The sequence below is a fragment of the Ictalurus punctatus genome, chromosome 2 (genome assembly GCF_001660625.3).
Source record: "Ictalurus punctatus breed USDA103 chromosome 2, Coco_2.0, whole genome shotgun sequence".
Lineage (NCBI taxonomy): Eukaryota > Metazoa > Chordata > Actinopteri > Siluriformes > Ictaluridae > Ictalurus > Ictalurus punctatus.
This window is the reverse complement of record NC_030417.2, coordinates 6,939,122-6,966,847: the sequence shown is the minus strand read 5'-3', so window position 1 is coordinate 6,966,847 and position 27,726 is coordinate 6,939,122. Positions and strand designations below refer to the sequence as shown.

Below are 27,726 nucleotides of genomic sequence, written 5' to 3'. Positions count from 1 at the left end.
TAGACTGAATTGGTTCTTAAGACTGAGACTGTCTGAGTAGCAAACACTAATTGGAAGGCTGTTCCATAACTGGACCAACCCACCTAATTACTATACAAGACACAGAAATGTAAGAAAAAATACTTAAAGAATAAAAAAATAAAAAATTGAAATGAATAAATGTATAAATAAATAAATATGGAAATAAATGAGTGGATAAATAAATAAATATACAAATAAATTGAAAAAATAAATAAAAGTAAAAAAAATACAGAAAATAATAAATGAAGGAAAAAAGTAATACAACAATAAATTTAGGATTAAATTTAATAAAAAAAAATATTTGCACTTGTTTTATCAAGTCATTTATTCCTTTTTTATTTTCCGATTACATTTATTTATGTATCTATTTATTTGTATATTTATTTTTCATTTCTGCAGGTTTGGTTCTCCGTATTTATGACCCTTTTGGATTGCCATAGTATAAACTGGGCATTGCTCGTCTAAAGCGCAGCGCTTCAGTGCGGATATTCGGTGCTGTAGGTGGAGACATGGAGGAGCAGCCAGTTGTTCGGATAGGACGCACGGAAGTTGGGGTTTGAAAGCAGGGAAACCCGTGGATCTCACTAAAGCTTGTACCTGGGGCGGTCAAAGTGGTGGGTTTCAGTGAAGTTGCTCCGTTGGTATAGTCTGATCTTTTATAGTAATAACGGTGGTCCAGGTTTGCAAAACAAACACATAAATCGCCAGTTAGCTTAATTTTAGCTTTAGGTTTTAGGCAGGCTAAATTTAGGCTAGATTCACACCCTTGTCTCGCTAGTTAAAATGGACGCAAATAAAAAAAAAACATAATAATAATTATAATAACAACAACAGAAATAGCAGTACGTTTCCGGTGTTGTACCGGATATTGGCTCCACAGCAGATTCGCGTGCACGCGTGAATTTCCGGAAGTAAATATGCCATTCATTTTTGCCGTTTTATTTATAGCGATTATTTGAATTGTTTATTTTTTAAAGATCAGATTAAATTACTGTGTGCTATGAGACTGTTAAATGATGGTATATGCTCCCTTAGAAGACTGATTTCAACCTTATTTTCAGTAGGGTTTTTAAATTGTATATTTATAACCCTGTAAACACCGGATTGTGTGTGTGTGTGTGAGAGAGAGAGAGAGAGAGAGAGAGAGAGAGAGAGAGAGAGAGAGTGAGTGAGTGAGTGTGAGTGTGTGTGTGTGTGTGTGTGTGTGTGTGTGTGAGAGAGAGAGAGATTGAGTGACTTACTGATTGTGAGAGAGAGTGAGTGTGTATGAGAGAGAGAATGAGGGAGTACACTTGCATAGACTGAAAGAAATACTTTGGAAATATTTGAATTAAGGAGGAGATAGAAAGGTGTGTGTATGTATGTTTATATTTATTTATATATATATATATATATATATATATATATATATATATATATATATATATATATATATACACACAGTGCCTTGCAAAAGTATTCAAGCCCTTAGGTCATCAGATCTGTCTGGATTAGAGATAACACTTTCACAGATTGTTCCTGCCAGTATTTTTTTAATTACAAATTAATATGCTCTTAAAGAAAACTTTCTAAGTTAAAATTGATTATTTGTCAAATAAAATAAATTAAAAAAACCAACTCAACCCCTTCAGAGTAGTACTTTGTAGAACCATCTTTTTTACTACGCTAACCGCTTTAAGTCTACTTAGGTAAGTTTCTACCAGCTCTGCACACACTTCAGGAGTGATTGACCCCTGTATTTTGCTCCGTCCATTCTCCCTTGAATTTTGACAGAAGATGAAAAACACCCCCAGAGCATGATGCTGCCACCGCCATGTTTCACTGTGGGGATGGTGTTAATTGGGGTATGGCTTGCATTAGGTTTGCACTACACATAGCACTTTGACATTGGCTTGAACAAATATCTTGATCTTGGTCTCATCACACACAAAAAAACACACACACCTGTCCTAGTTCACTCATGTGGCTCTTCTTGAGCAATGGTTTCTTTCTAGCCACCCTCTCATACAGTCCTCAATTGTGCAGATCTGTTGAAATGGTTGTCTGGTGCACCTTCACTCCACTCTCAGGCATTGTATTCTGTAACTCCTTCAGAGTGACTGTTTGCCTCACTGTGGCTTCCCCCATCAGGCTCAGACCTGATTTTGAGCTGAATTTGGAGGTATGGCCTTGTCTAGTCTGGTAGTGCTTGGGTGGTGTAATGCAGCTTCTACTTCCTCACTAGTGATCCAACGGTGCTTACTGGGATACCCAACTTCTTAGATATAATTTTTTTTTCAAAGTTTTTTGACTATATTACTTTTATCTTGAATTTCCTTAGAACGCTAGTTAGTTTCAATTTTCACTCCTTTCCTTCGGATCTATCTATCTATCAAAAATATCACGCCATTACACTTGAAATTTCTGTGATATAGAATTTATATCACATTATATAGGTTTTCTAAGTAACCATGTTTGATGATACTTTTATTTAAAGTTTTAAAAAAGAAAGTATCTATGACTTAAAATATTCGGTACAAATGTTTAACCTCTAATCAGTTGCTTCCAAATAAAATTCCTTTATATATATATATATATATATATATATATATATATATATATATATATATATATATATATATATATATATATATATATATAAAAAATGTATTTTTTAAATGTACTGTTTATGTATTCAATTCATTAATAAGTGTTAGAAACACTTGTGGATAGAAACAAAGCCATAGACCAGAGTGGTATTAAACTGGTAAAATGTAAGTTTTGTTTTATAATAATAATAATAATAAGTAAATTCTTCTTAAATGACAGAACAGCAACAAAGCAATAACCACCTTGAAATAAATATGATATTTATTTTTCAACTTTAAATTCTTCATCTTTAGTTGCAAATATGGCGGAGGATCCTCAAAGGAACTTCAGGTCAGCGTATTATGAAAAGGTGGGCTTCAGGGGAGTTGAAGAAAAAAAGTCACTTGAAATTCTTCTGAAGGACAATCCGCTTGGTAAGAGAAGTTGTTTGCCTTACACTTGCCCATAGTTTTGTTTCCTGTTTTTCCCGTAAAATCACTGAACGGTCATTATGCTAGAAATCCATTCAACCTTCTTTATGGTTGTTTTAGTGAAACGGACTACTTAAATCTTTGAGGTCAGTTACACCAGGAGCAAACAATGTTATTATTGAGTGAATGATGAGTGGTACAGTATGAGCTTTGGATGTGTTTTGTGTGTTAACAGCTATTAATTAATAATGTTTGTCTACTGGTTTGGCTTTTGAGTGACATTTGTCACTTCAGGCGATTAATTATTTCCATGTGTGAGATGAATACAGTACTACTAGTACTATCGCTGTGATCATGAGATCACGGTTGACTAGAAATTCTTTCTTTTGTATGTCTGAAAGTAATTACACAAAAATTTTCTTGTTGGGTTTCAGATATAGAAAAGTTAAGTACATTCAGTCAGAGGTTTCCATTACCCTCTATGTACAGGATCCATGTATGGAAAGTCCTGCTTGGTGAGAACACTCACTTTCCTACAATGGCAATTATGCACAAACACACACATTTTGTTTAACTCTATCATTTCTGTCTGTATCTATTATGCAAATGCCAATGAAATCCAAGGGGAAGTATTTTGACTGGGGTAATTGTTTTGTCCATGGTCTTGTTTTGTCCAGGTATTCTGCCTCCACATAGCGATTCTCATGCTCTGGTAGCACGTTACAGGCTGGAGCAGTATATGGATATAAAAGAAGCTCTTCTGGCCATGCGCTTTGTGCACACAGGCACGCCACACACTGAGCTATACCTTCGCATGCACCAGCTAGAGAACCAGCAGTTGCCTTGCCGGTCAGAGCTCACACAACCTGTAAGGACCTGTTCATGTGTCTGTATCTGCTGCACGCATGTGTTCATTATAGTTTCACATCAGAAAGGAAATAAAACATCATTCTCTTCAAGATAAGATAAAAAAAAAACTGAAACATTCCTAAATGGGCAACATTTACAATATTTGTGTACTGTAGCTTTGTGTCCATACGTATGCGAGCTGTTTTTTTTTTTGTTCTGAGGGTGAAGAGGATGAAGATTTCTTGGCAATTGCCAGGGTAATGGAGGAAATTGTGGATAATCCGGTGGACTGCTATTGGCTGATTAGGTGCTTTGTCAACCAATTTAATCACAAGTTCGGCGATTCCATACCTCACCTGGTTTGTATGCACAGTTCAGCCGTTAAGTTTTGTTGTCCTCTTGATATAGATTTTATATTATAATATTCCAAATATAAATAGTCCGAAAGTCTTATTATATTATTAGCAGTATAAATGATTTATTGAAGTACAATCGAAGGGGGAAAAAAAGGCGACACGGCTCCCGAGCAGCGCAACAGATTAGTGTTGGACGCCAGAGCCAACGATCACTGGGAGTCAAGGGAGCAAAACTGGACAGGCTATAGATCACCATGGGATTACTGTAGATGTTACCCCACAAACACCCTAAAGATGGTTGTAGATTTTCTTCCTCGGAAAGCCTAAATACAGCATTTACTAAGAACAGTTTACACTCAAGTCTCATTAATTGAACAGCTGATAACTTCAGTTTGATATTAGAGACTTACTGTTAAAACTCTAACACACTTAACATTGCTTGACTTTATAGTATGCAGTTATAGAAGAATAATGTATAATCAGGTGTCACCCAGATGAGAATGGTTGTCGCCTTTTTGAGTCTGGTTCCTCTCAAGGTCTTTTCCTCTTGTTGTCTCAGGACGTTTTTCTTCGCCACTGTCGCCCCCGGCTTGCTTATTAGGCATGAATGTAAATTTTTTTATATCCAGATTTCTGTAAAGCTGCTTTGTGTAAGTGTCCATTGTTCTAAGTGCTATATAAATAAAATTGAATTGAAAATTGGCTGAATGGGAATGGTTCCATACTCTCTCCTCTGTCATATTTTCCTGCTGAGGAAGCTAGGCTTGTTAACCACAGCTGCAGCACTAGTCCCCGTGATCCTGATGCAAATTTCAGCAGTGGGTTATAAGCCTTCATCGAAACCTCAAATACTACACACAGGAGACGTGTTCTTGTTTCAGTAAGAGGGGCACAATTCAATTAGATTTCATTTTATATGTATAGTGCTTTGAACAATAGATATGGTCACAAAATAGATTTAGAAAAACGGACAGTAGGTTTGGATTTAGATCCCTAATGAGCAAACCGGAAGCTACAGTGGCATGGAGACAACATGAGGAAGAAGAAATCTTGAGACTCAAAAAGGAAAGGGATAGTGGGATAAATTACACCAGACACATAAGTGTCAATGTACATCAGATTACCATTAGGATTCTGTCATTCTGAACTAGAGCCATTCCAGGGAACGATGGTCATGTGACCTTGGTATTTACATCAAACAACTACATCATACATTCACTTCATAGGTTTGTTGAGAGTCTGTGCATGAGTCTATGCCTGTGCACACTAAAACATTAAAGAACATAAATAACTGTATTCCAGATTATCCATAATTTTTTTTTTCTGCCTCTCTCAGCCCAAGAGTCTGGAGCATTTCCTCTCTCAGGAGGACGGTCGTCTTTTGGCCCATCTGAAAACGTCAGGCAGTCTGGCTGTACTGCCCTATTCCCTTTGGTTCAGACGCTGTTTCGCAGACTGCCTGCCAGAGACCAGCCTACAGAGGTTAGCACTAATATATTTCCTGAAAGTCTGTGAGGCTTCTAATCTTCTACTCTACTGCAGAAATTTAGATCGTCAATAGATTTGAAAAAATAATATGTATTAAAGCAGTCAATTGTAAGATTTCAATAATTTGTTACATGGTTTGGCTGCACCAATCTCTGTACCCTGCATTAATATGTCTGTCAGCTGCCAAATTATCTACATGAAAAATATGCATTGCCTGAATATGTGTCTTAGATTTCCAGTGAAGGTTTAGGTATAGACATAGCACTCTTGCTTTTGAGACTATGCCTGCTGCCAGGTCTTTGAATCTGTGCTTTGGGATTTCTCAGCAGTCATGTGCTCTGTAAATACCTGTTGCAGATGTTCAGGTTCCAAATTGATCATGTCTATTATCCAACTCCACTAGAGCTTGCCAGAACAAACAACTTTGCAATCCTAACTTGAAGTGCATAAACGGTTTGGAAAGTTACCAAGTTTCAACAACATAAATTAAACATGAAAGATTACTGAAGATTAGTTACTCTGTGTCCACACCATCCATGCTAGCTTAAACAATATGCCACATGTCTTGTAGTAGTAGTAAATCAAATATTAGGAATACCATCACCTATAACATGTCTTGATGCACTCTTTGAATGGAGATTTTGACAGAACAATAACAAGATTAACCAAAATCAAAGGATTAGAGTTTCCATACTCAGCGTCTGAAATCCACTTCTTTAACACCTTGACAAGTTGAGAATGGGAAAGACAACACGCATTTATAGTTTGCTTTTAGTACTCGGGAAGGAAATGAGCAAACAGGAAAACTCCGCTAGTTCTGAAGGAAACCACTCTGGCAGTAAGGAGCAAAAGGATGTAGAAGCTATTTTACTCATATTATTTCCATATGGATACACTGGAAAACCAAGACTACAGTTTTGTTGTCACATTTGTGGGGTAAAATCCCACAAAAACACAAACAGTCTAGCTGAACTTTGCCCATCAACGCACTCAAATCCAAATAGTTAAAACAAAGCCACAACAGGAAATAAAAAATGAAAGTCAGTAGAAAAAAGTAACAGAATAAATGACTTGGAGAGGCAAAATGAAGGAGCTGTTGGCCATTCATTCCTTCATTTGATGCTGATTTTTTAAAAATTATTATTATTATTATTATTATTATTATTATTATTATTATTAATGGTACAGTCCAGGACACATTCTGCATAAACAAATCTGAACACAGCGTAAGTAGAGAGAAAATGCAGGTGTTATATAAACACAAGTTCTAATTGGCTTTCAAAACATGGTTGTCTTGTGAAGAAAAACCCCTTTAAAATGCAGTACACATTAATACACTTTAAACAGATAAAATAGTAATATTGTTGTTCTGCCTCAAATACTGATTTTATGTTTGTAATGATAATGAAATTTATTTAGAATGGTAAAATGATAAGCATGAGAGTAATAAGCGTTCTCCTAAAAGACAGATTGAACAGACTGAATCCTGGGTTGTGGTTTTATTGGTTGTAAGTCGATATTTCATTTCATTTGATATTCGCAAGAAATATGCGCTTACATTTTCTGGAATTTCTGAGCCCTATAGCTGATCCATCCCCCTGTTAATGCCTCAACAAAGCCACCCTGTTAATACCTTTGTACCCTCATTGCCTAAAAAACCCTTTCCCACAAACCCAATCATACATGGTATGGCTCATGCATGCAAATTCTTATCACTAGTAATTTAGTGTTCTGTTATATTCATTGATATTGTAGGGAGGTTTGAGGTGTGCTTGTGTCTTTCTAGTATGACTATTTTGATTCCTGTCTTGCGTTGGTAATGTGTGTCAACAGAGTTTGGGACAAGGTGATCAGCGGTTCCTGTAAAATCTTGGTTTTCGTGGCTATGGAGATATTGCTGAGCTACAAGATCAAGCTCATGGGAATGAGTCAATCAGATGCAGTGGTAAACTTCCTGAGCAATGTGAGAGAACACATTTTTATATACACACACAGTTACTTATGTCGTGTACTGTTTTTGCACACTTGCATTCATACTCACTATACACATTTTCATTGTTAAGGAGCTGAGATGTTAATATGCTGTATATTTTTACTGTAACTTGAATAACAGTGTGTATTTGGAAAGGGAGGACTACTCAGCTTTTTTAACCTGCTCTCTATCCACCCAACCCTGACTGATTTCCAAATGTTTTCTTGTACTGAGAACAGAAAAACCTGTTGTACTCAAAACTCCTTTATCATGCAAGCCTAAGGGCAGTTGTTGCTGTCAATACATGTTTATACGAACCACATTGTTTTATGGGATGGTTTCATGAACTCATTCAAGCTGTTTGAAGAGCTGGTGACAGAGATTAGCTGCCCATTGTGTGTATAGCCAACATTTGATTGTCTTTGGTTTCAACCCGACACACTACAGATGCTGTCGCTGGAAAATAAATTGGAGCATCATCTTTTGAAGTCGATTTTTTTTAATTACTTTTTTTTAATTAATATATTACATGGGGCGCACGGTGGCTTAGTGGTTAGCACGTTCGCCTCATACCTCCGGTACTCCGGTTTCCTCCCCCAGTACAAAAACATGCATGGTAGGCTGATTGGCATGTCTAAAGTGTCCGTAGTGTATGAATGGGTAAGTGAGTGTGCCCTGCAATGGGTTGGCACCCTGTCCAGGGTGTACCCCGTGCCCCATGCTCCCTGGGATAGACTCCAGGTTTCCCCGCGACCCTGGTCGGTATAGCGGTAAATAAGCGGTAATAAGCGGTATAGAAGATGGATGGATGTATTACATTCCTACTCACACTTCTACATTTATTTATTGCTGGTTTCTCCTTTTATAGATGCCGCAGGAGAACACGGATGCCATAGTGACCAAAGCCATAGAACTGTGGCACAAGTACTGTGGTACGCCCATGCACTCTGTTTAAGTGAACTCTGTGTGCACTCTGAGAACTGTGTGGTGCCTGTGAGCACCTTATGATCTTCAGACTCTACAGCTCCATGGCTACATTTACATACAGCCTAATAACTCGACTGATAGCTAGGTCAGAATAGAAGATGTTCATGTAGACAGAAATTGAGGTCAGTCTGAATGAAATTTTCTGTCTGATTGAACAAGGTGGGTAATCCTTTTAATAATCTGCTAAACTGAAGAGTAATAGTCATGTACATTACTTTGTCTGATTAATTAATGTTTGCTCGTGTATGATCGGAATTAGCACATGCATTTGAGGGGGGGTAATAAAGTAGGTAAAAACCTTTTGATAAAACTTTTAATTCTTGTGTTATTCTCAAAAATGGAAACCCCGAAAGGGATTATACAGTTCCCTCCAAAACTATTGGAACGCCAAGACATTTGGGTTTGAGATCAGATGATGAATGAGAGTTCAGAGCTTCAGCTTTTATATGTATTTGTATGTAGACGTGTTAAATAACAAAGAACATAGCACATTTTGTATCAGACCAACTGGTTCGTGGGCAAGCAAAAATATCGACGACTGACAGGTGTTTCTTGTTACCCAGGTGTGTCCTCTTAGATTGATTGTTTAAACAATAAATAGCTCTGAACATCTACTCTTGGCTTTAGCCTTCAGGTTCACCTGTGAAGTCTGCATTTGTTGTTAAAAAGGATAAACCAACATGAAGATCAGAGAGCTGTCTATGGGAGAAAAGAGGGAAAATCAATCAGATGCACTGCACAAACTTTGGGTACAGCCAGTACATCCATTTGGAATGTCCTGAAAAAGAAAGAAACCACTGCATTGCACCTGATGACAGAAACTGAAGGGAGAAACCCCCTGAAACAAATAACTGAAAGAGGCTGCGGTAAAAGCCTGGAAAAGCAACACAAAAGAGGAAACCAATAATTTGGTGGTCAGTGAGTCACAGTCTTGATGCCGGTGATTCTGCTTTTGGAAAAGAATTTAAACGTGTTCACTGTTGCGATATTGCACAGAAAGTTGTGCGATCAAACGCCCTCAGCCCCATGTCTTACTTCAAACAGATCTTTTTATTAAGTGTCCTTTACATCAGAAACTGCATACATTTTGTCGAGAGGAAAAAAAACCCAGAAAGGTAAAACAAGACATGTGCCGCCTCCTTTCATTAAATCTCTCAGCTAATAGCAGCAGGAGAGGAGCATTTGGGCAAGACTGTAAACAAAACACACCACTCCAAATCCACATGGAAGTCAATGCTGAAAGGATTTAAAACTATGTTGTGACACATTGTACACCTTAACCATATTTTAAATAGGGAGAATGAACAATACAAAAAGCAAAATGTAATCATCATCAATTACTTTTGTTTCAGCACAATCACTGAAGAATTTTTGGCCTCCATCTTGTAAACGGATGTAAACGGCGCACAGATGGACGGGAGTGCGTTCGAAATGCTTCCTCAAACTCACCGAGGTGCACTTTTAGTTTTCAAGATAAAAAGTATGCACTGCATGGAGCCTTTTCTCAGATTAAAGCAGTAAAAACGAGCTGCTCATATTCAAGTGCCTCATACTCAATATTACAGCCACAATCAAAACATAAGACGTGTCAAAACCAGACATTCAGGACACAGACAAATTATTGCTTGGTTCGGTCACTTATTTGGCGCAACTGTCAGACAGGAAATGTCTCATTATGGCCAGAGTGAGAAAAAAACATCTGGATTCTTTTGGTTTCGTTTTGTTGGTGGAAAAAGGCTTTAGTTATCACTGAGGCCAGATCGACAGAAAATGGAAACTAAACGTATATTAAGGTATATAAGTAAATATATTGAAAAATGATGTGTGTTGTTAGAATATTAAGATTCTCTTATGTTTGCATGTTTTTCTTGTTTGACACCTAGAAAAATGGGTTTATGACCAGTTACAGGGCCGCGTGCACAAATTTACACCCACCTCATTTGTTTAATCAAACAACACTGGTACAGAATATTTAAGTGTACTGCCAGAGCACAAAATATCATTCAACACTTCAGCCAGAACACACACACACACACGTTCGTCATGACAGTTGGTCAGGGTTTGGTGAATCTAGGCAAGTCAGGTCGTCTTGGGAACTTGGGCACCTGTTTCTTCTCCTGATGTCAGATCAGAATAGTAACATAGTCTCTGCGTTTAGTCCCAATCCTTGCACAGTTTGATCCCAGCACATTAGACTCCATACATCCCAGAGGTGAATTTGTCATTGGTAATGCCCTGTGCTTTTGCTCAGCAATCAGCACTACGGTCGGTGAAACCTAGAATAAGAAGTAAGAAAACCGGTGAGTATGATTTAATGACAGGGTAGTAAACGTTGGCATGAATGTGTTCACATGATCACCTGGTTAGATGTCGACTTGATTCGTGCACCTCCATCTCTGTGCTTTTGAACTCATTGAGCTCCTTCCTTATGGCAGCCTAAAAAGAAAAAAAAACCATAATGCTACAGATTGGTGAGAATGAGTTTTTTGGAAAAAGAATGTCGTTTCGAAAACCATTGATTCTAATAAGTATTATCAAACGGTCAGGGAAACTGAATTTTTATGATGGCTGACCTTGTCTGCAGCAGTAAGGCGGGTCCAGGGCTTGTCTGCCCGTCTGTCGTAGTCCTGAGCTTCAGCCACCTCTACATAATCGCTGAACCGAATAAGAATTTTTGCCTCCCTCAATTCCTCAACTGTTGGCCTTTGACTCAACTACAGAGAGAGAGAGAGAGTGGTATAATCCAAGAAAGCCATATTATCGCAACTGATCCAGTAGAGAAAGCGTAGTGTCATTAGAAATACTGGTTAATGTTTTACAGTCACATAAATATTAGTATGTTTCACAATTCTAGTTTAACCCTTACTCAGACAATACTAGGTTACTATACTATAGTATTTGATGTGTTATATCTGTTCTCATGAGAAAGCCCATCATCTCACCTTCCGTGACAGCCTTTTCTTGAGTTCTCTCTTCTCCTCAAGTTCCTCCTGCTCATTTCGTGCTACCAGAGAAAGAGAAGTTGAACGAGAGGTGCATTTGTCTACTTATTTTCACGTTAATACATAATATATATAATGTATAAAATTGTTTTTCCCCCAATTTTTCGCCGTAATTTCTTCACCTGCCAACTCCCTTCCCTCAGACAGCTCTCCCTTATCATATGACAGCTTCCAACTGGGGAGGGTAAAGGCTAACACGTCCTATGAGACAAGAGAATCCAGCCAACTGCATCTTTTTGAACATGGTGTCACAGGCCAGTGTTGAGTAGTCTGAGAAAAAAGCTATCCCTGTTCCGCATACATGAGCTTACAGGCGCAAACGATTGGTTAGTGTGTCTGTGCTTAACATGTTGGAGAGAGTATGTCCAATTTCCCAGCCAAGGATGGCTGTACCATCATCGAGATTTGACCTCACGAAGATAGGGTGAATACTTCTTTTGTGTCATTCAGGAGCCTCGGCGCATTTGGTTCTTGCACCTGTATCTTCTCAATGAAGGGTTTGACTAACTAGGGGCTCACGGAGTTGTAACATAGTCCTTTTGTTTAGTAGTTGAGCCTATGCATACAGTTCTTAGGTGTGTGCATGGATGTGTGGAGTTTTTTTTGTCTATCTGACCTACGTTTTAGGATATTTCGTTGCTCTAGCTCCTCTGCCGTTGGTCTCAGGCTGAGCCTCCTACAAAAAGACAAACAGTATCTGTTAATATCTATGTGTTGTAGTGATGCGTGTGTGTGTGTGTGTGTGTGTGTACACTGACCGTGTGAGTTTAGTGCCAATTTGCTGTCTGCACTCCAGTCTTTCCTGGTCAGTCAACATGGGCAGAATGTTCTTGTCCTCCAGGTCTCTCTTTGATGGTCGGTTACTCAGTTTTATTGCAAGTGAGTCTTTTCTCAGGATCCTCAGAGCCAGACTACCTGCCAACACACACACACACACACAACCCAAGTTGAAAAAGAAAGGAGGTGTTCCATAATCCTAAAATTGGGCTGTGTTCAAAATATTCATGATATATAGAACACTTTATTTTTATATATAACTCCCTTGTCCTTGAAATAGTTTCAATTGTTACTACACTTACTAAGGGCTGTCAGTGCACTGCATTATAGAGGCTCTGCCGGAACAATAGAGATTGGTCAGAATTTCTTAGGGAGTGGGATACTACCACATTAAATAGTATGTCAAAACACTGTTGGTGTAATAACTATTTAGGAATACCACTTAGTGTGTATTTTGTAGTTTTGGACATGATCTAAATGTGGAATTCGAACTTAAATGCATGTCTGCATCTGGTACCCAGCTCTAGGGTCCTGGGTTTGAGCCTGAGATCGAGTTACTGTCTGTGCGGTGTTGTGCGTGTTCACAAGGGTTTCCTCTGGGTTCCCTGGTTTCCTCCCTCCGTCCGAAAACATATAACGGGCAGATTGGTTATGCGATATTTCCCATATGCGTGAATGAGTGTGTGTGTGCATGGTGTCCTGCAATGGACTAACGTCCAATCTGGAGTGAATTCTCCCTGTGTGTTCCAGAGACTGGCTCTACATACATCACAGCCCTGACCAGGATAAAGCAATTACTGAAGATGAATAAATGACAAATGATGTAAATATATATATATATAATTTTTTTATTTTTATTTTTTTTAAAAAAAGCTCTGACAAATAGGGGGCAGGTCAGAACCAAAACATACCTCACCAGCACCAGAATACCTTTGTGACTGTGTCCCATAGATTTTGAATAACAAAGTAAACCATGAAGATGTCAGGAGTTGAGGAAGCTATGAACAATGGTGTATAGAGATCATAGATGTCTATTAAATGAATATTGTTACAAGAAGGGAAATTATAGTTCCCTCATATCACACATACTTCCCTGCTTTTTATCTTTGTGTTGTGTTAATCAACAATACCAGCTATTCCCTTTGTACAGTACATCTGATCAAAGTTTCATATTTATTCATCAGTGATACTAATGTTAAATAGTGCAACTAATACATATACACCAATTTTATTGGGAAGATATATAATAATACCATTTTAAGAGTTTTTACATTTTGCAATGTTGTCCACAGCATATGGATCTACAATTAAAAAGTGAACTTTAATATGATTTTAAAGTAGCATTCAGAAACAGGACAAGATCTCCGTCCTCTTCTATCTCAAAGGCAAAATGATCAAAAGAAATATTCAAATGTTGAATGATTTTTTATATTTAATAAGAATTCCCAAAACATAGATCATTTAAAGTTGATTCAAATACTTGCATGATAAAAGCAATAGAAATCTGGGACTATTTTATTCATGCAAATTGTCCACACAAATATATATAGGTTAGGTTCAAATATTCCATGCCTATCTCTTGGATTACAAAATTGTAAAGTATTTATATTTTATAATATTTATACTTTTAGGTTTGCCCAAAGTCACTATATTTTGTACTACAAAAATTGAAGATATATGACTTTTCTGCAATAGACTGTAAACTGAAGCTTCTAAAAGTTATGTTTCTGTTTGTTTGAATGCAACTATGCAAGTATAACTCTGGCTTTAAAGTGACTTACTACTCGATCCTTCCATAAACAAAAGTTTAATCTTGAATCACTGCCTGACAGAAAGTACCCACATACTTGTAAATAAAGAGTCATCATCTTCTTCCTCCTCCTCCTCATCGTCGTCGTCTTCATGCGTGGGTGGGATGTACATGCGAGCATTGGGTGGGAGTGTGTTGGTGAGATGTGCGTTGAAAGTGTGAGCGTTGGGCAGAAGTTGGTGCGTTGCATCTCGATTCTCTTTCTCCTCTTCACTCTCCATTTGTACTGACGGTACAGCCTGCAGTACAGAACTGCACACCATGGAGCAGAGCGGTTAGGGCTGATTGACACATGAATATGTGCACTAGGGGGCAGTGTTTGCATGCACCAAGGCAAAAGAAAAAATTATGACAAGTCGTTAAATATTAAAACGGTAGTAGAGAGGAAAAATACTACTTTTGCAAAAGTTACAACTACACAGCCATATCTAACTTTATATATATCCAAACACAAACCCAAAGCACATACACTCACCTCTCCAGTCTTTGCATGGTAAACACAAGAGTTTTGTTAAGTTCCTCGATGATGCGGCTCGGGGGATGGAGGGAAAGCGGGAGTGTGGGATGATGCAAAGGGTGTGTGTGGGTTAGGGAGTGTGTGTGCATGGTTGAGGGCTGTGGGTATCGGAGCTGGAAGGAGGGCACCGGCTCACAGATCATCACTTTTTTGGGGGGAAGTGGTGGGGAGAATTTTCCTAAAGGGTCTAGAGAACGACAAAGAAGTCAAGCATTAAGCGTGAATGAGCAAGAGAGCGAAAAAAAAGTAAGTCAGGTGGGAGTGGGTCAGGAAGTGGAAGAGAAAGGAAAATGTGATTATATGCTTAACAGGTATATACCTGTTAAATGGTTGGGTATTCTGCTATATGGTTTTGGAGGTAAGGCAGGCGGTTGCTTTAGCACTAATGGTTTGGTCAGGGGGATGTCCATGCCATCACTTGGTAGTGGAATGCCTTTTGCAGGGGGTGTGTCTGGAGCTGGCTTTGGGGTGTGGCCTGCTAGACACACCCCTGTTTCCCCTGACAACTGAGTTTCTGTACCAGTAAAGACAAAAACAACAGTAGGAGTTAAATGCAGATGAAATACATGATTCCTGATTTGGGAGTTACAGTGGATAGAAAACGTCTGCACCCCCTGTTAAAATTGTTTTTATAATGTAAAAAAAATTAAACCAAAATAAATATATGAGATCTTTTTCCACCTTTATTGTGATACAGCATCCAACAAAATTCAAGCAAAAAACAAACATTGGGGGGGGGATTACAGTAACCTGGTTGCATAACTGTATGTACCCTTTTATAATGGGGCATGTGACTGTGCTTAAAATTAACCAATCACATTCAAACTCAATTGTACAAATGTAATTATCATTCACTATTTTCATCTGACTACTGAAGCCACAGTCTCACAAAGCATGTACGGGATCTCAAGGTGAGAACGTATCAATCAGGAATATCTGGCAAATGCTGGCCACATATTGACAGTGACAACAATCTTATTCTTCACATGTCTGGGCTATGGGGTAGGGTGAAAAGAAATTCTACCAAGCTTACCAAAATTTTGCCAAACATACATATAATCACCTTGAATTTAACAATGTGGCAAAATGTGTTTTGGTAGAATGTTCTGAGTATAATTTTAAAAGATGTTTTTGGGCCAAAAACATTATAGCATATCACCCAAAGAACACCATACCCATGGTGAAGCATGGTGGTGGCAGCATCATGTTATGGGGCTGATTCTCTTCAGGTAGGAACTGAAGATGAAGAAAAATGTCACGTTCCAGCACGATAACGAGCAAAAGCACAACTCCAAGACAACAAAGGAACAGCTTCAGAAGAAGAAGATCAAGGTTTTGGAATGGTCCAGCCAGAGTCCAAAACTAAATCCTATTGAAAGCCTGTGGAATAACTTTCAATTCAATTCAGTTTTATTTGTATAGCACTTTTAACAATTGACATTGTCCCAAAGCAGCTTTACAGAAATATATAAATTCAGGATATAGATGTTAAATGTATGAATGTACCCTAATGAGCGAGCCAGTGGGCTGAGCACAGGAGATCCCCACTGAATTTGATGGATATCTGGACCATTTTTTTAAGGAAGAGTGCAAAGATGGTAGACTTTTACCCCAAAAGACTAGTGCTGTATTACAAGCAAAAGGTAGTAGTGAAGGGGTGTGCACACTTGTGCAACCAGGTTATTTTTCACATGAATTTTGTTGGTTGCTAGATCACATTAAAGAAGGAAAAAAACGACTCTCTTTTTTTCATTTTTTATATTACAATAACCACAATTTTAACGGGTGTGTAGAATTTTTATATCCACTGTATTTCAGTGGGAAGTAAACTAACAAAAGGACAGTTACAGCAGTGCTCACGGTGAAAAGCCTGATAACAACTTGATAACCTTTTGAATTTAAATACCTGTTCCTTCTCCATTTGTTTCCTGGGCTTCAGATACAGCACTAATAACTGCCAGTCTGTCCAACTCAGACATGAACATGTGCTCACTCTCCACTGCTAGCTCATCTAGAAACAGAGAAAAACAAAAATCTGAGTAAAATATTAGCACCGTGTTGATGCTCTAACAATAATGCATGTTGTTATAATGCGTGTTGTTATGTACAGTGCATTCACAGCGCGTCACTTTTCCCACATTTTGTTATGTTACAGCCTTATTCCAAAATGGATTAAATTCATTATTTTCCTCAAAATTCTACAAACAATACCCCATAATGACAACATGAAAGAAGTTTGTTTGAAATCTTTGCAAATTTATTTTTAAAAAAACAAAAAAACAAAACACATGTACATAAGTATTCACAGCCTTTGCTCAATACTTTGTTGAAGCACCTTTGGCACCAATTACAGCCTCAAGTCTTTTTGAGAGTGATGCTACAAGCTTGGCACACCTATTTTTGGGCAGTTTCTCCCATTCTTCTTTGCAGGACCTCTCAAGCTCCATCAGGTTGGATGGGGAGCGTCGGTGCACAGCCATTTTCAGATCTCTCCAGAGACGTTCAATCGGGTTCAAGTCTGGGCTCTGGCTGGGCCACTCAAGGACATTCACAGAGTTGTCCTGTAGCCACTCCTTTGTTATCTTGGCTGTGTGCTTAGGGTCGTTGTCCTGTTGGAAGATGAACCTTCGCCCCAGTCTGAGGTCCAGAGCGCTCTGGAGCAGGTTTGCATCAAGGATGTCTCTGTACATTGTTGCATTCATCTTTCCCTCAATCCTGACTAGTCTCCCAGTTCCTGCTGCTGAAAAACATCCCCACAGCATGATGCTGTCACCACCATGCTTCACTGTAGGGATGGTATTGGCCAGGTGATGACTGGTGCCTGGTTTCCTCCAGACATGACGCTTGCCATTCAGGCCAAAGATTTCAATCTTTGTTTCATCAGACCAGAGAATTTTGTTTCTCATGGTCTGAGAGTGGCTTCCGTCTGGCCACTCTACCATTCAGGCCTGATTGGTGGAGTGCTGCAGAGATGGTTGTTCTTCTGGAAGGTTCTCCTCTCTCCACAGAGATACGCTGGAGCTCTGTCAGAGTGACCATCGGGTTTTTGGTCACCTCCCTGACCCAGGCCCTTCTCCCCCGATCGTTCAGTTTGGCCGGGCGGCCAGCTCTAGGAAGAGTCCTGGCAGTTCCAAACTTCTTCCATTTACAGATGATGGAGGCCACTGTGCTCATTGGGACCTTCAATGCTGCAGAAATATTTCTGTACCCTTCCCCAAGATTTCAAACAACCTTCTTTCACGTTGTCATTATGAGGTATTGTTTGTAGAATTTTGAGGAAAATAATGAATTTAATCCATTTTGGAATAAGGCTGTAACATAACGAAATGTGGAAAAAGTGAAGCGCTGTGAATACTTTCCAGATGCACTGTATGCTTGTCAATACCATTCTCGTTGACCTCCTTCAGTACTCCTCTCTTGATCAACTCCTCTCTGCTTTGCCGTGTGGACATCTTTCTCTCTAAGACTAAAGAAATTACTTCTGTTACACAATAGCAAATGCCAATAGTGCCTAAAGACTTTCAACTATTATTTGTGGTATATTTTAAATGTGTGTGTGGGTGTACCTGCAGATGTCTGTTTAAACTTGTCACTCTTCTTCTTCCTCCATTTCCACGGCTTGAAGAGTCGTCCCAGGCTTGCTAGCTTACTTCTCCGACGAATGGGAGGAGTGTGAGTGCCGGGCACCAGTGAATCAGAACGCATTGCAGCTAGTCTCTCTGCTCCCTCTGCTGTAAAGGAGAAAAATAAATAGACAGTGTACAAGATAAAAAGTATAGAAAAGTCAAAGGATCTAAAGCAGTGTTTCCCAGTTCTGCCTTTATTGATTTAACACACTGCATTCATCCCATTTACTGTAAGACCATAATAATCATCTACATTTAAACGTGTTCCACATTAACATGTGCAGAAATAAATGTACAATTAAACACGACAAACAAATAAATAAACTGGCAAAAGTACACTCAAATTTATAAATGAAAAATGTACAAGATTTAAAAAAAAAAAAAGAAAGAAAGAAATATGCAAAGAGCGCAGGTCATTAAAATGCTCTGATTTGCATATCACAAAAATTCATGTTTAAACAAATGAATAGGTCTATACTTCACATTTTGTTATTACTTGAAATTATGTATTAGGGTCTGGTATGGTCTGGTCTGCACTTATACAGTGCTTTTTTAACCTTAGCAGTTCTACAAAGCACTTTACACGGTTTCTCATTCACCCATTCACACTCCAATGGTAGCAGAGCTGCCATGCAAGGCGCTAACTCGCCATGGGGAGGAACTTGGGGTTCAGTGTCTTGCCCAAGGACACTTCGGCATGTGGAGTCATGTGGGCCGGGAATCGAACCGCCAACCCTACGATTAGTGCACAACCCGCTCTACCACCTGAGCCACAGCCGCCCCGTGTAGCTAAGAAATATGATAATAAAGCTGATAATAAGGATGATGGATGATGTATACTGTAGCAGTAGAAGAAATAGTAACACGAATAAATTACTATTCTATGAAGGAACAATTCATTTGTTTCCTTCAAATAGACTCAAAAGGAAGCCTCCACTGTACACTCCACCGACTGAAAAATCTCAAGTAACTGGAAGCCTACTACAGTATATTAATGCCTTGGAATAAGATGTTCAACAAGGACATATTTGTGTCCTGGTCAGGTCTCCACAAACATTTGGACAGCAATGTTTATTAATAATAGCCAATTATATAGACCAACGATTGAAACATTTCATTTACATATTTTTATTTCTTTAAAATGTAAAGTTTATTGTGCATTACATTAAGCAGAACACTCATCAATGTATATCACATACACCAATCAGCTATAACATTAAAACCATGTGCCTAATACAGTATAGGTTCCCAAGGTGCCTCCAATACAGCTCTGAGCCATTGTAACATGGACTCCACAAACCTCTGAAGGTGTGCTGTGGTATCTTGCTCGAAGACATTAGCAGCAGAACTATTAAGTCCTGTAAGTTGTGAGGTGGGGCCTCAATGGATGGGACTTGTTTGTCCAGCTCATCCACATGAATGCCAGGATCCAAGGTTTCCCAACAGAACACGGCCCAGAGCATCACACTTCCTCCACCGGCTTGCCTTTTTCCTATAGTGCATCTTGGTGCCAACTCTTCCCCAGGTAAGCGAAGCACACGCACCCAACCATCCACACGATGTAAAAGATAACGTGATTCATCAAACCATCCATTGCTCCAAGGTCCAGTTCTGATGCTCTCCCATATGCAGCAAGCTGTGATGCACTGTGTGTTCTGACACCTTTCTATCATTACCAGCATGAACTTTTTCAGCAGTTTGTGCTACAGTAATTTTTCTGTGGGATCGGACCAGACAGGCTAGCCTTTGCTCCCCACGTGCATCAATGAGTCTTGGGCGCCCATGACCCTGGCGTCAGTTCACTGGTTGTCCTTCATTGGACCACTTTTGGTAGGTACTAACCACTGCATACCAGGAACACCCCACAAGACCTGCTGTTTTGGAGATGCTTTGACCCAGTCATCTAGCCATCACAATTTGGCCCTTGTCAAAGTCGCTCAGATCTTTACGCTTGCCCATTTTTCCTGCTTCCACCACATCGACTTTGAGAACTGACTGTTGATTTGCTGTCTAATATATCCCACCCCTTAACACGTGCCACTGTAACTAGATAATCAATGTTATTCAGTTCACCTGTCAGTGGTTTTAATGTTATGGCTGATTGCTCTATATAGCCAACAAAACAGCTATGCATGAGTTCAAAAAGTAATGAAATATTTACAAAACATGTCACAATATTATAAAATGAATAAATATAATCATCACATGAACATCACAAAATTATATAAACTAATGAAAATTACAATGCATAATCTTGTAAGTAAAGAACAACGCTAGAAATTTCTTAGAAGTGAGTCTTCATGACTAGTCTTTAGAGACACTCACATATTTTCACGTAAGTGTTTCACGTTTGCCATAGTGACAGCAGGACAGTGTTTAATCCACATTTTTATATAATATGTAACCTCACACTCAGACAAACACCGTGGGTGAATCAGTGATTAGCATCCTTTGAGAATACACACTGCATGAGGGATTAGTTGTTCTCTCTTTTGCACTTTCCCTCTCTCTAACACACACACACACACACACACACACACACACACACACACACACACACACACACACACACACACACACACACACCTGCATTTTGGCATGGAACATCTGACCTTTCCATTCAAATACACAAACAATTACGCACACCCTCTTTATCCTCTCTAGCTGTAACCTTTCTCTTTCATGTTCTTTAAGAGAAAATGATCTCAGGAGGAGGTGATGACATGGCTTCTTTTTTTTTTTTAGGTTGGGCATTAAATAAAATTATTGTGGTAGGGTAGTGTAGCCTACAGGATGTGTGTCTTTAAGTATCAACTAGCAGTGTGAATTTTTTACGATCTAATGTAAGGTAATCAAAAAAACCTGCTTCTATTAAACATAACCTGTAACAGAAATTTTGTTTTTCCAGCTTCAGTGCTCTTTTTTTTTGCGCTTTTTACGCGTGTAGATGGAATAAAAAGAGCGTGAAGAACACCCTCACTCTCTTCTTTTTTTATATATATATATTTTATAGAATTATTAAACATAATATGAAACAATAATGACAGCACTACTGACATTTCAGTACATGAGAAGGTTTTTAGTGCAGGCTTGGACACATTATTCACAACAAACAATGTGTACATGGCAGAGAAAAAAAAAAAGCGGACAAAAAAGAAAAAGAACCAGAAACTTGACTGCATTTTTGTACCTCACTTGTACTTAGAAGGACTCGAATGGCACCAATAAATGTGTGACAGTTATAAGGATAAGTGGTGGTAGAGCGGGTTGTCCACTAATCGTAGGGTTGGCGGTTCGATTCCTGGCCCACATGACTCCACATGTCGGTATGTCGTTGGGCACTGAACCCCAAGTTGGTCCCGATGGCAAGTTAGCCCCTTACATGGCAGCTCTGCTACCATTGGTGTGTGAGTGTGTGTGTGAATGGGTGAATGAGACAGTGTAACGCGCTTTGGATAAAAGTACTATATAAGTGCAGACCATTTGCCATAAGGTTACTGCACCTTATAAATAGTGTCTTACTTGCCTTAAGAGTTAAGCTTAAACGCTTTAAAAAAATTCCATCTGCCACGGGGTGACCCACACACGTCCTTGATCCACACACATGCTTACTAATAAATAAGTTGCTCAGAATTGTTTTGTGCTTTTGTTAAAGAGGAATCTAGACTTGGGACATTCAGTAAAACTAATCATGACTCCCTTTTTAAATGCCAGTAATTAATACAGGACATGGCCAAATGCAGCTGAAAAATGTTGAAAAAACTCTTTCTTCCACTTTGCACAAAGAGGGAATTTTTGGGATCAATACTGCTAAGCATCTCAGTAGTACACTGCATCCTATGAAGTACTGTCTTTCTCCACTGATCAGCCATAAGTTTAAAACCACTGACAGGTGAAATGAATAACATTGTTTATCTCGTTACAGTGGCACGTGTCAAGGGGTGGGATATATTAGACAGCAAGTAAACAATCAGTTCTCAAAGTTGATGTGTTGGAAGCATGAAAAATGGGCAAGCGTAAAGATCTGAGTGACAAATTGTGATGGTTAGACGACTGGGTCAGAGCATCTCCAAATCAGCAGGTCTGCAGCGGTTAGTACCTACCAAAAGTGGTCCAATGAAGGACAACAAGTGAACCAGCGGCAGGTGATTGGTGCCCAAGGCTCATTGATGTACGTGGGGAACAAAGGCTAGCCCTTCTGGTCCAGTCCCACAGAAGAATTACTGTAGCACAAACTGCTGAAAAAGTTCATGCTGGTTATGATAGAAGGGTGTCTGAACACAAAGTGTATCACAGCTTGCTGCATAGTCACAGTAGTAGTCAGAGTGCCCATGCTGACCCTGTCCACATTCGAAAGCTCCTACAGTGGGCACGTGAGCATCAGAACTGGACCATGGAGCAATGGAAGAAGGTGGACGTGGTCTGATGAATCACGTTTTCTTTTACATCGTGTGGACGGCCAGGTACGTGTGCGTCGCTTACCTTAGGAAGAGTTGGCACCAGGATGCACCATGGGAAGAAGGCAAGCCGGCAGAGGAAGTGTGATGCTCTGGGCAATGTTCTGCTGGGAAACCTCGAGTCCTGGCATTCATGCAGATGTTACTTTGACACACAGCACCTACCTAAACATTGTCGCAGACCAAGTACACCCCTTCATGGCAATGGAATTCCCTAATGTAGAGGTGTTGTCTTGACCTCCAAATTCCCCAGATCTCAATCTCATCTTTACAAACAAGTCTGATCCATGGAGGTCACACCTTGCAACTTAGGGCACACTTTAGAGGTCTTGTGGAGTCCATGCCTCGAAGGGTGAGGGCTGTTTTGTTAGCACAAGGTGGACCTACACAGTATTAAGCAGGTGGTTTTAATGTTATGGCTAATCTGTGTATTAGACTATTACCTATGGACTCAGTAGTCTGCTCCTCATCCTTGGGCTTGGAGATTGCAGCATTTCATAAAATCATACCGTAATAGAAATGAGTCAACCGTGCTCAATAACAGGAAATTGGAAACTGAAAATTGTAAATCTGTAGAAAGCCAGCTGTAGAAAAAGTGGGTTAACAGGATGGCAAAGGGCCTCACTTTTGGTTGTATAAATGATGAAATCTGTTCATTTCAAAACTGATTGTTGACTATTTTAATAAACCAGTACTGAGAAATGTTTTTTCCCAGTCCAGGAGGATGGGCTCTATTGCCCATAAATGCCTTATAAGAAATAAAGGTAAGCAGGTCTGTAAAACAGTGAGTCAAGAGGATGTAATCTTGTAAAATGACAAACATGCACAGTACAGATTGGGGTGCATCATTAAGCAAAATAAGATTGTATGGAGGGAACATGTATCAAAAGATTTATTTTTCAAAAACCTCAACCTTATCCTCAGAATATTTTGGCATTGTGAAGAGTCTACAGAATCTTAACAATATCCTTACAATAACAATCTGTGTTTTGTATAAAAGATAGTGACTTCTGTTCTGTGTTAGGAGACTGTCAAGGTCTCTTACAGCTAAAATAAAGTGTATGCAACAAACATGGAGCCGACATACAGCACAAGACGACAACATAAATAGACAGTTGTGTATAAAGAGGGAAAAGTTATTGCACAAGTTTGAATCTGCTTGTAATGTTAATAGTGATATAGTAGCTAATGACATTTGGATTTGTAATGTTAGTGTACATTGTAAGATGGAGCCAAATGTTACATTAGCTATGACCTTTTTTATAGCTTGATAGATGACAAAAATATTTCTTGTGTGTGCCTTTTATATCAGATAGGAAGCTTTTTCTGGTCATTGAGCTAACCCGGCCACTGCATTTGTGAAAAGTCTGGCTACGGCCCTGTTGATGAGGGGGTCATGACAGAAAGGTGATAGCATGTTTGGGCCAACTCTTGATATTAAAGAGATGATCAATTCTTGATGAGTCATGTGGTGAAATCTTTCTCTTTATGGTTCACTATCCTCTACGTGTCATATAAATTGAGGTCACCAGTTTGATAATCACCACCAGGGACAAACAGTTCTTGGCCTGAGTGTATGATGAGCACGATCATGATTGATGAGCCCCTTCTGATAAGCCTGAGCAAAGATGGCAGCAATGTCTTCAAAAATTCAGCGTTTCTCTTGCTCTGAACCCTCCGGTGAGTTTAGAATCCTTATGATGTCCCATCTGCTCCAGTTCTTTGTGTCGTCTAGCTGATCAGGCAGCAGCATCTAATTTAGCTACTGCCTCGATGAGGTGACACACAGGGCAGCAATGTGGTCCTTCACCCATTGCTCTGCCTTGGTCATTCTTTTCGACTGGCTTTCCAGACCACTGGCAATTTTATCCAGAGCCTCAGAAAGTTTAGATATCTTGTCCTTCTTAATTTCACCAACATCTTTGTTAAAAACCCGTACCAATAGCTGACCTCTAGCTATAGTTGGTTCAATATTGCTAGCTGACCTGCAAGCCACTGGGGAAGATGCCACTGAGAGCGGAGACTGATCTGTAATTTTCTGGTTTATTTTGCAGACTTGACATACGAACTTGCTGTGACAGTGTTATCTACACTACTGAACTCAATCTGCATTGCACTGTTTACTATTAGTTGTAGATTATGCGGGACATCTGCCATAAAGTCCTTACGTTTTAGCTGTTATTAATGAAACGGTAACATAGTAGAATGAGTGCATTTATATAAAACTGTGATTTGCATTACAGCCGGGTAATGACAGACATGTGCTGCTACACAAAATTAATCAACGCCTTGTGACCAATCCGATTTGAGAATTCAATAGTGCGATGGCATAAACAATGGTAAAGCCAGGACAAATGATTTGTGCAATATTGTGAGAAGACAAAGAAATTAAACATCACTCTCAGTGAATAAATGACAGTTAAGAGTCATGAGCAGTTGAAAAATGGGACTGCGCAATAAATAAAGATTATGGCTCTGTTTCTGTTTATTTTACGGTAAAAACTAGATCTTGGCAAGTAAAAATGTATTGAATATGGTCAAATTTATCTCGTGTTTCCCATTATAAACCAAATATTTGATTATTAAACCTATATCTAGACTAATCTTATGCATTTATTTCTAGAAAGAAGCAAAAATATCTGCCAGTGGAATAAGAAAATTCAAAGCTTGAAATTAGTACCAAAAAAAAGTCTTAAAAGGAAAGTTTAATAATCTTCTATTTAGTTAAGTTTAAGTTTATTAGAGGAAATACTAGAAATATTTTCTCTGTACTCAGAACTCAATGTTACTTCTGGGTAAAGTAAACCTACAAAAACCATAAAAGAGAAACAAAAAGCGAATTAAAAACCCACAAAATTTCACAACTAGTTATGTTTTAAGAAAAATACATCAGTTGTCTGTGTAGTTTATTTAGTATCACAACTTTAATTAATATTGCCAGAGTTTCTCATTAATTGGTAACAAATTCTGCAAAATAAGATTGTCTTAATCATGAGATGGATGACTATGATGTGCAGAATAAAATACTTTATAATATTGTTAACATGTACTGGCCATAAATATTCAGAAACACCAGTAGTTTGAAAGCTCATCTGTGAATCTTGTGAAAGCTGCTTTAATATAAAGTCATTACTGTTTAGTCTATAATGATGCACATTATAACTCTTTAAATGCATTGGCAGCTGTTATGCCAACTCATAATTAGTTTACAATTACAGCAGGAGAAATTAAAATACTAACCAATAGGGGAGTAGAGTTAAGAGAGAAACTTCATTAGGAACAACTGCTCATTCATGCAATTATTCAATCAGCCAATCATGTGGCAGCAACACAATGCATGAACTCACACAGGTAAAGGTCAAGAGCTTGAGTTTGTGTTCACATCAAATATCAGAATAGGGGAAAAATGTGTTCTCATATATAACTTTGGTGACATGGTTATTGGTGACATGGTTATTGGTGCCAGAAGGGCTGGTTTGGGCTCATTAATACCAATACCACAGCTTGTATTGTATTGTTGCTGACCACATGCATCACTTTATACCTACAATTTTGCATGTCTTATAATGGCTATTTCTAGATAATGTGCCATATCACAAAGCACAAGTCATCTCAAATTGGTTCAATGAGTTCAGTGTACTTCAATGACCTCCGTTGGCACCTGATCTGAACCAACAGAGCAGCTTCGGGATGCGGTAAAACTGGAGATTAGCAGCATGAAAAATCTGCAGCAATTATATGATACAATCATGTCAACATGGATCAGAATCTCAAAGGAATATTTCCAACACCGTCTGGACTCGAAGGATCGAGTGTGTTCTAAGAGCAGTATTAACATGGTTTTCCCAATAAAGTGGCCGGTATGTTTAAATATACACAAATGATCCCAGTTGATTTAGCTTAAATTCATGCTTACATTCATTAAGAAGATTACAAAGTAGCTTTAATCTCTGATAACCATCATCATCATCAAACAAATGAATGGTACAGAAATATCTCAACTCTCCTGATTCTTACAGGCTCAAAATTCCATGCACTCTCATTTTAAGACTACTGATCAAATGTTTGTTTCCTATCATACGCACAGCCAGGTATGAAACTAGTCAACCAGTTAGCATTAGCAACAGAAAGATAAACTGTTACAGTTTTAAAACATTAGACAGTAAGGCTACAATGCAACACATAAAAGCTTAGAAAGCAAAACGATTAAAAGGTTAAGCCATAGTATCTTTCTGACAAAACAATTTCTGAAATGAGGGGATGATATTAATACTAAACAGGCTGTGTGCTCTTTGTCTATGCTCACCGTTCATTTTTACCGCCCACATATAACCAAAAACACCCTGACGCTCAGTCAAGCACCACAAAAGAAATGACATATTGCACAATTAGAACTTTAAATGATCACAGCAACAAGAATGAAAAACAGACCTAAAATGTTAAAACTGAAGTAGTTTTGCATCGAGTACGTGTATGAAAGTACAACATTTTAAAGAAAGCTCCTACTAGGTAAGTAAAATAGACTAATGTCTATATAATACCCTTATATTAGGCCTACATTGATTTTTTTTTTAAATAGTAAATGTAGAACAATTTTGTGCAACACTAGAAACAAAACTTCATCGTTTTCTTAGACTGGTTAAGATTAGGAAATTGGTGTTTAAATATCATTATTTAAAATAGCCAATTTTCTTAATATTAATTTCAACCAGTTATTGATAGTGGAACAGGAAATAAATCATTAGATGGCAGACATTACATATTTTTACTAGACATTACATATTTTTCTATCATAAATAAGTTTAAAATACACTAAATAGCCAAAAGTTTGTGGACACCTGACCATCGTACCCTCATGCACTTTG

At 38.6% G+C, this 27,726-nt stretch overlaps 2 protein-coding genes across 4 annotated transcripts in view; one reads left to right on the top strand and one right to left on the bottom strand.

Moving 5' to 3' along the window:
• Window positions 1–477: 477 nt before the first annotated feature.
• Window positions 478–8,982, top strand: tbc1d7 (TBC1 domain family, member 7). Of its 3 annotated transcripts, none has more exons than XM_017460487.3 (8): window positions 478–635; window positions 2,904–3,023; window positions 3,455–3,535; window positions 3,698–3,888; window positions 4,091–4,228; window positions 5,562–5,707; window positions 7,547–7,676; window positions 8,554–8,982. In XM_017460487.3, the coding sequence occupies exons 2-8, from the start codon at window positions 2,912–2,914 to the stop codon at window positions 8,638–8,640; spliced, it is 885 nt and encodes a 294-aa protein (XP_017315976.1). In that variant the 5' UTR covers window positions 478–635; window positions 2,904–2,911; the 3' UTR covers window positions 8,641–8,982. The 3 variants fall into 3 exon arrangements, with proteins under 3 accessions (XP_017315976.1, XP_053543193.1, XP_053543189.1); XM_053687218.1 differs by lacking the exon at window positions 478–635 and adding an exon at window positions 913–932; XM_053687214.1 differs by lacking the exon at window positions 478–635 and adding an exon at window positions 1,846–1,865.
• A 721-nt stretch (window positions 8,983–9,703) lies between these two features.
• The window catches only part of phactr1 (phosphatase and actin regulator 1), a 19,653-nt gene continuing 1,630 nt past the window's right edge, over window positions 9,704–27,726 (bottom strand). The window contains exons 2-13 of the mRNA XM_017460463.3: window positions 18,345–18,509; window positions 18,164–18,244; window positions 16,685–16,789; window positions 15,098–15,292; window positions 14,737–14,965; window positions 14,299–14,513; window positions 12,433–12,589; window positions 12,295–12,350; window positions 11,615–11,676; window positions 11,246–11,386; window positions 11,032–11,108; window positions 9,704–10,948 (exon numbers count right to left, since the gene is read on the bottom strand). Of these exons, the coding sequence (XP_017315952.1) occupies window positions 10,933–10,948; window positions 11,032–11,108; window positions 11,246–11,386; window positions 11,615–11,676; window positions 12,295–12,350; window positions 12,433–12,589; window positions 14,299–14,513; window positions 14,737–14,965; window positions 15,098–15,292; window positions 16,685–16,789; window positions 18,164–18,244; window positions 18,345–18,509 (1,499 nt within the window). The 3' untranslated portion in view covers window positions 9,704–10,932. The remainder of the gene's footprint in view (window positions 10,949–11,031; window positions 11,109–11,245; window positions 11,387–11,614; window positions 11,677–12,294; window positions 12,351–12,432; window positions 12,590–14,298; window positions 14,514–14,736; window positions 14,966–15,097; window positions 15,293–16,684; window positions 16,790–18,163; window positions 18,245–18,344; window positions 18,510–27,726) is intronic.

Coding starts and splice junctions, on each gene's coding strand:
- tbc1d7 (XM_017460487.3), top strand. CDS start 2,912: ATGGCGGAGGATCCTCAAAGGAACTTCAGGTCAGCGTATTATGAAAAG. Junction 4,229..5,561: donor GCGATTCCATACCTCACCTG/GTTTGTATGCAC, acceptor TGCCTCTCTCAG/CCCAAGAGTCTGGAGCATTT. Junction 5,708..7,546: donor CCAGAGACCAGCCTACAGAG/GTTAGCACTAAT, acceptor GTGTGTCAACAG/AGTTTGGGACAAGGTGATCA.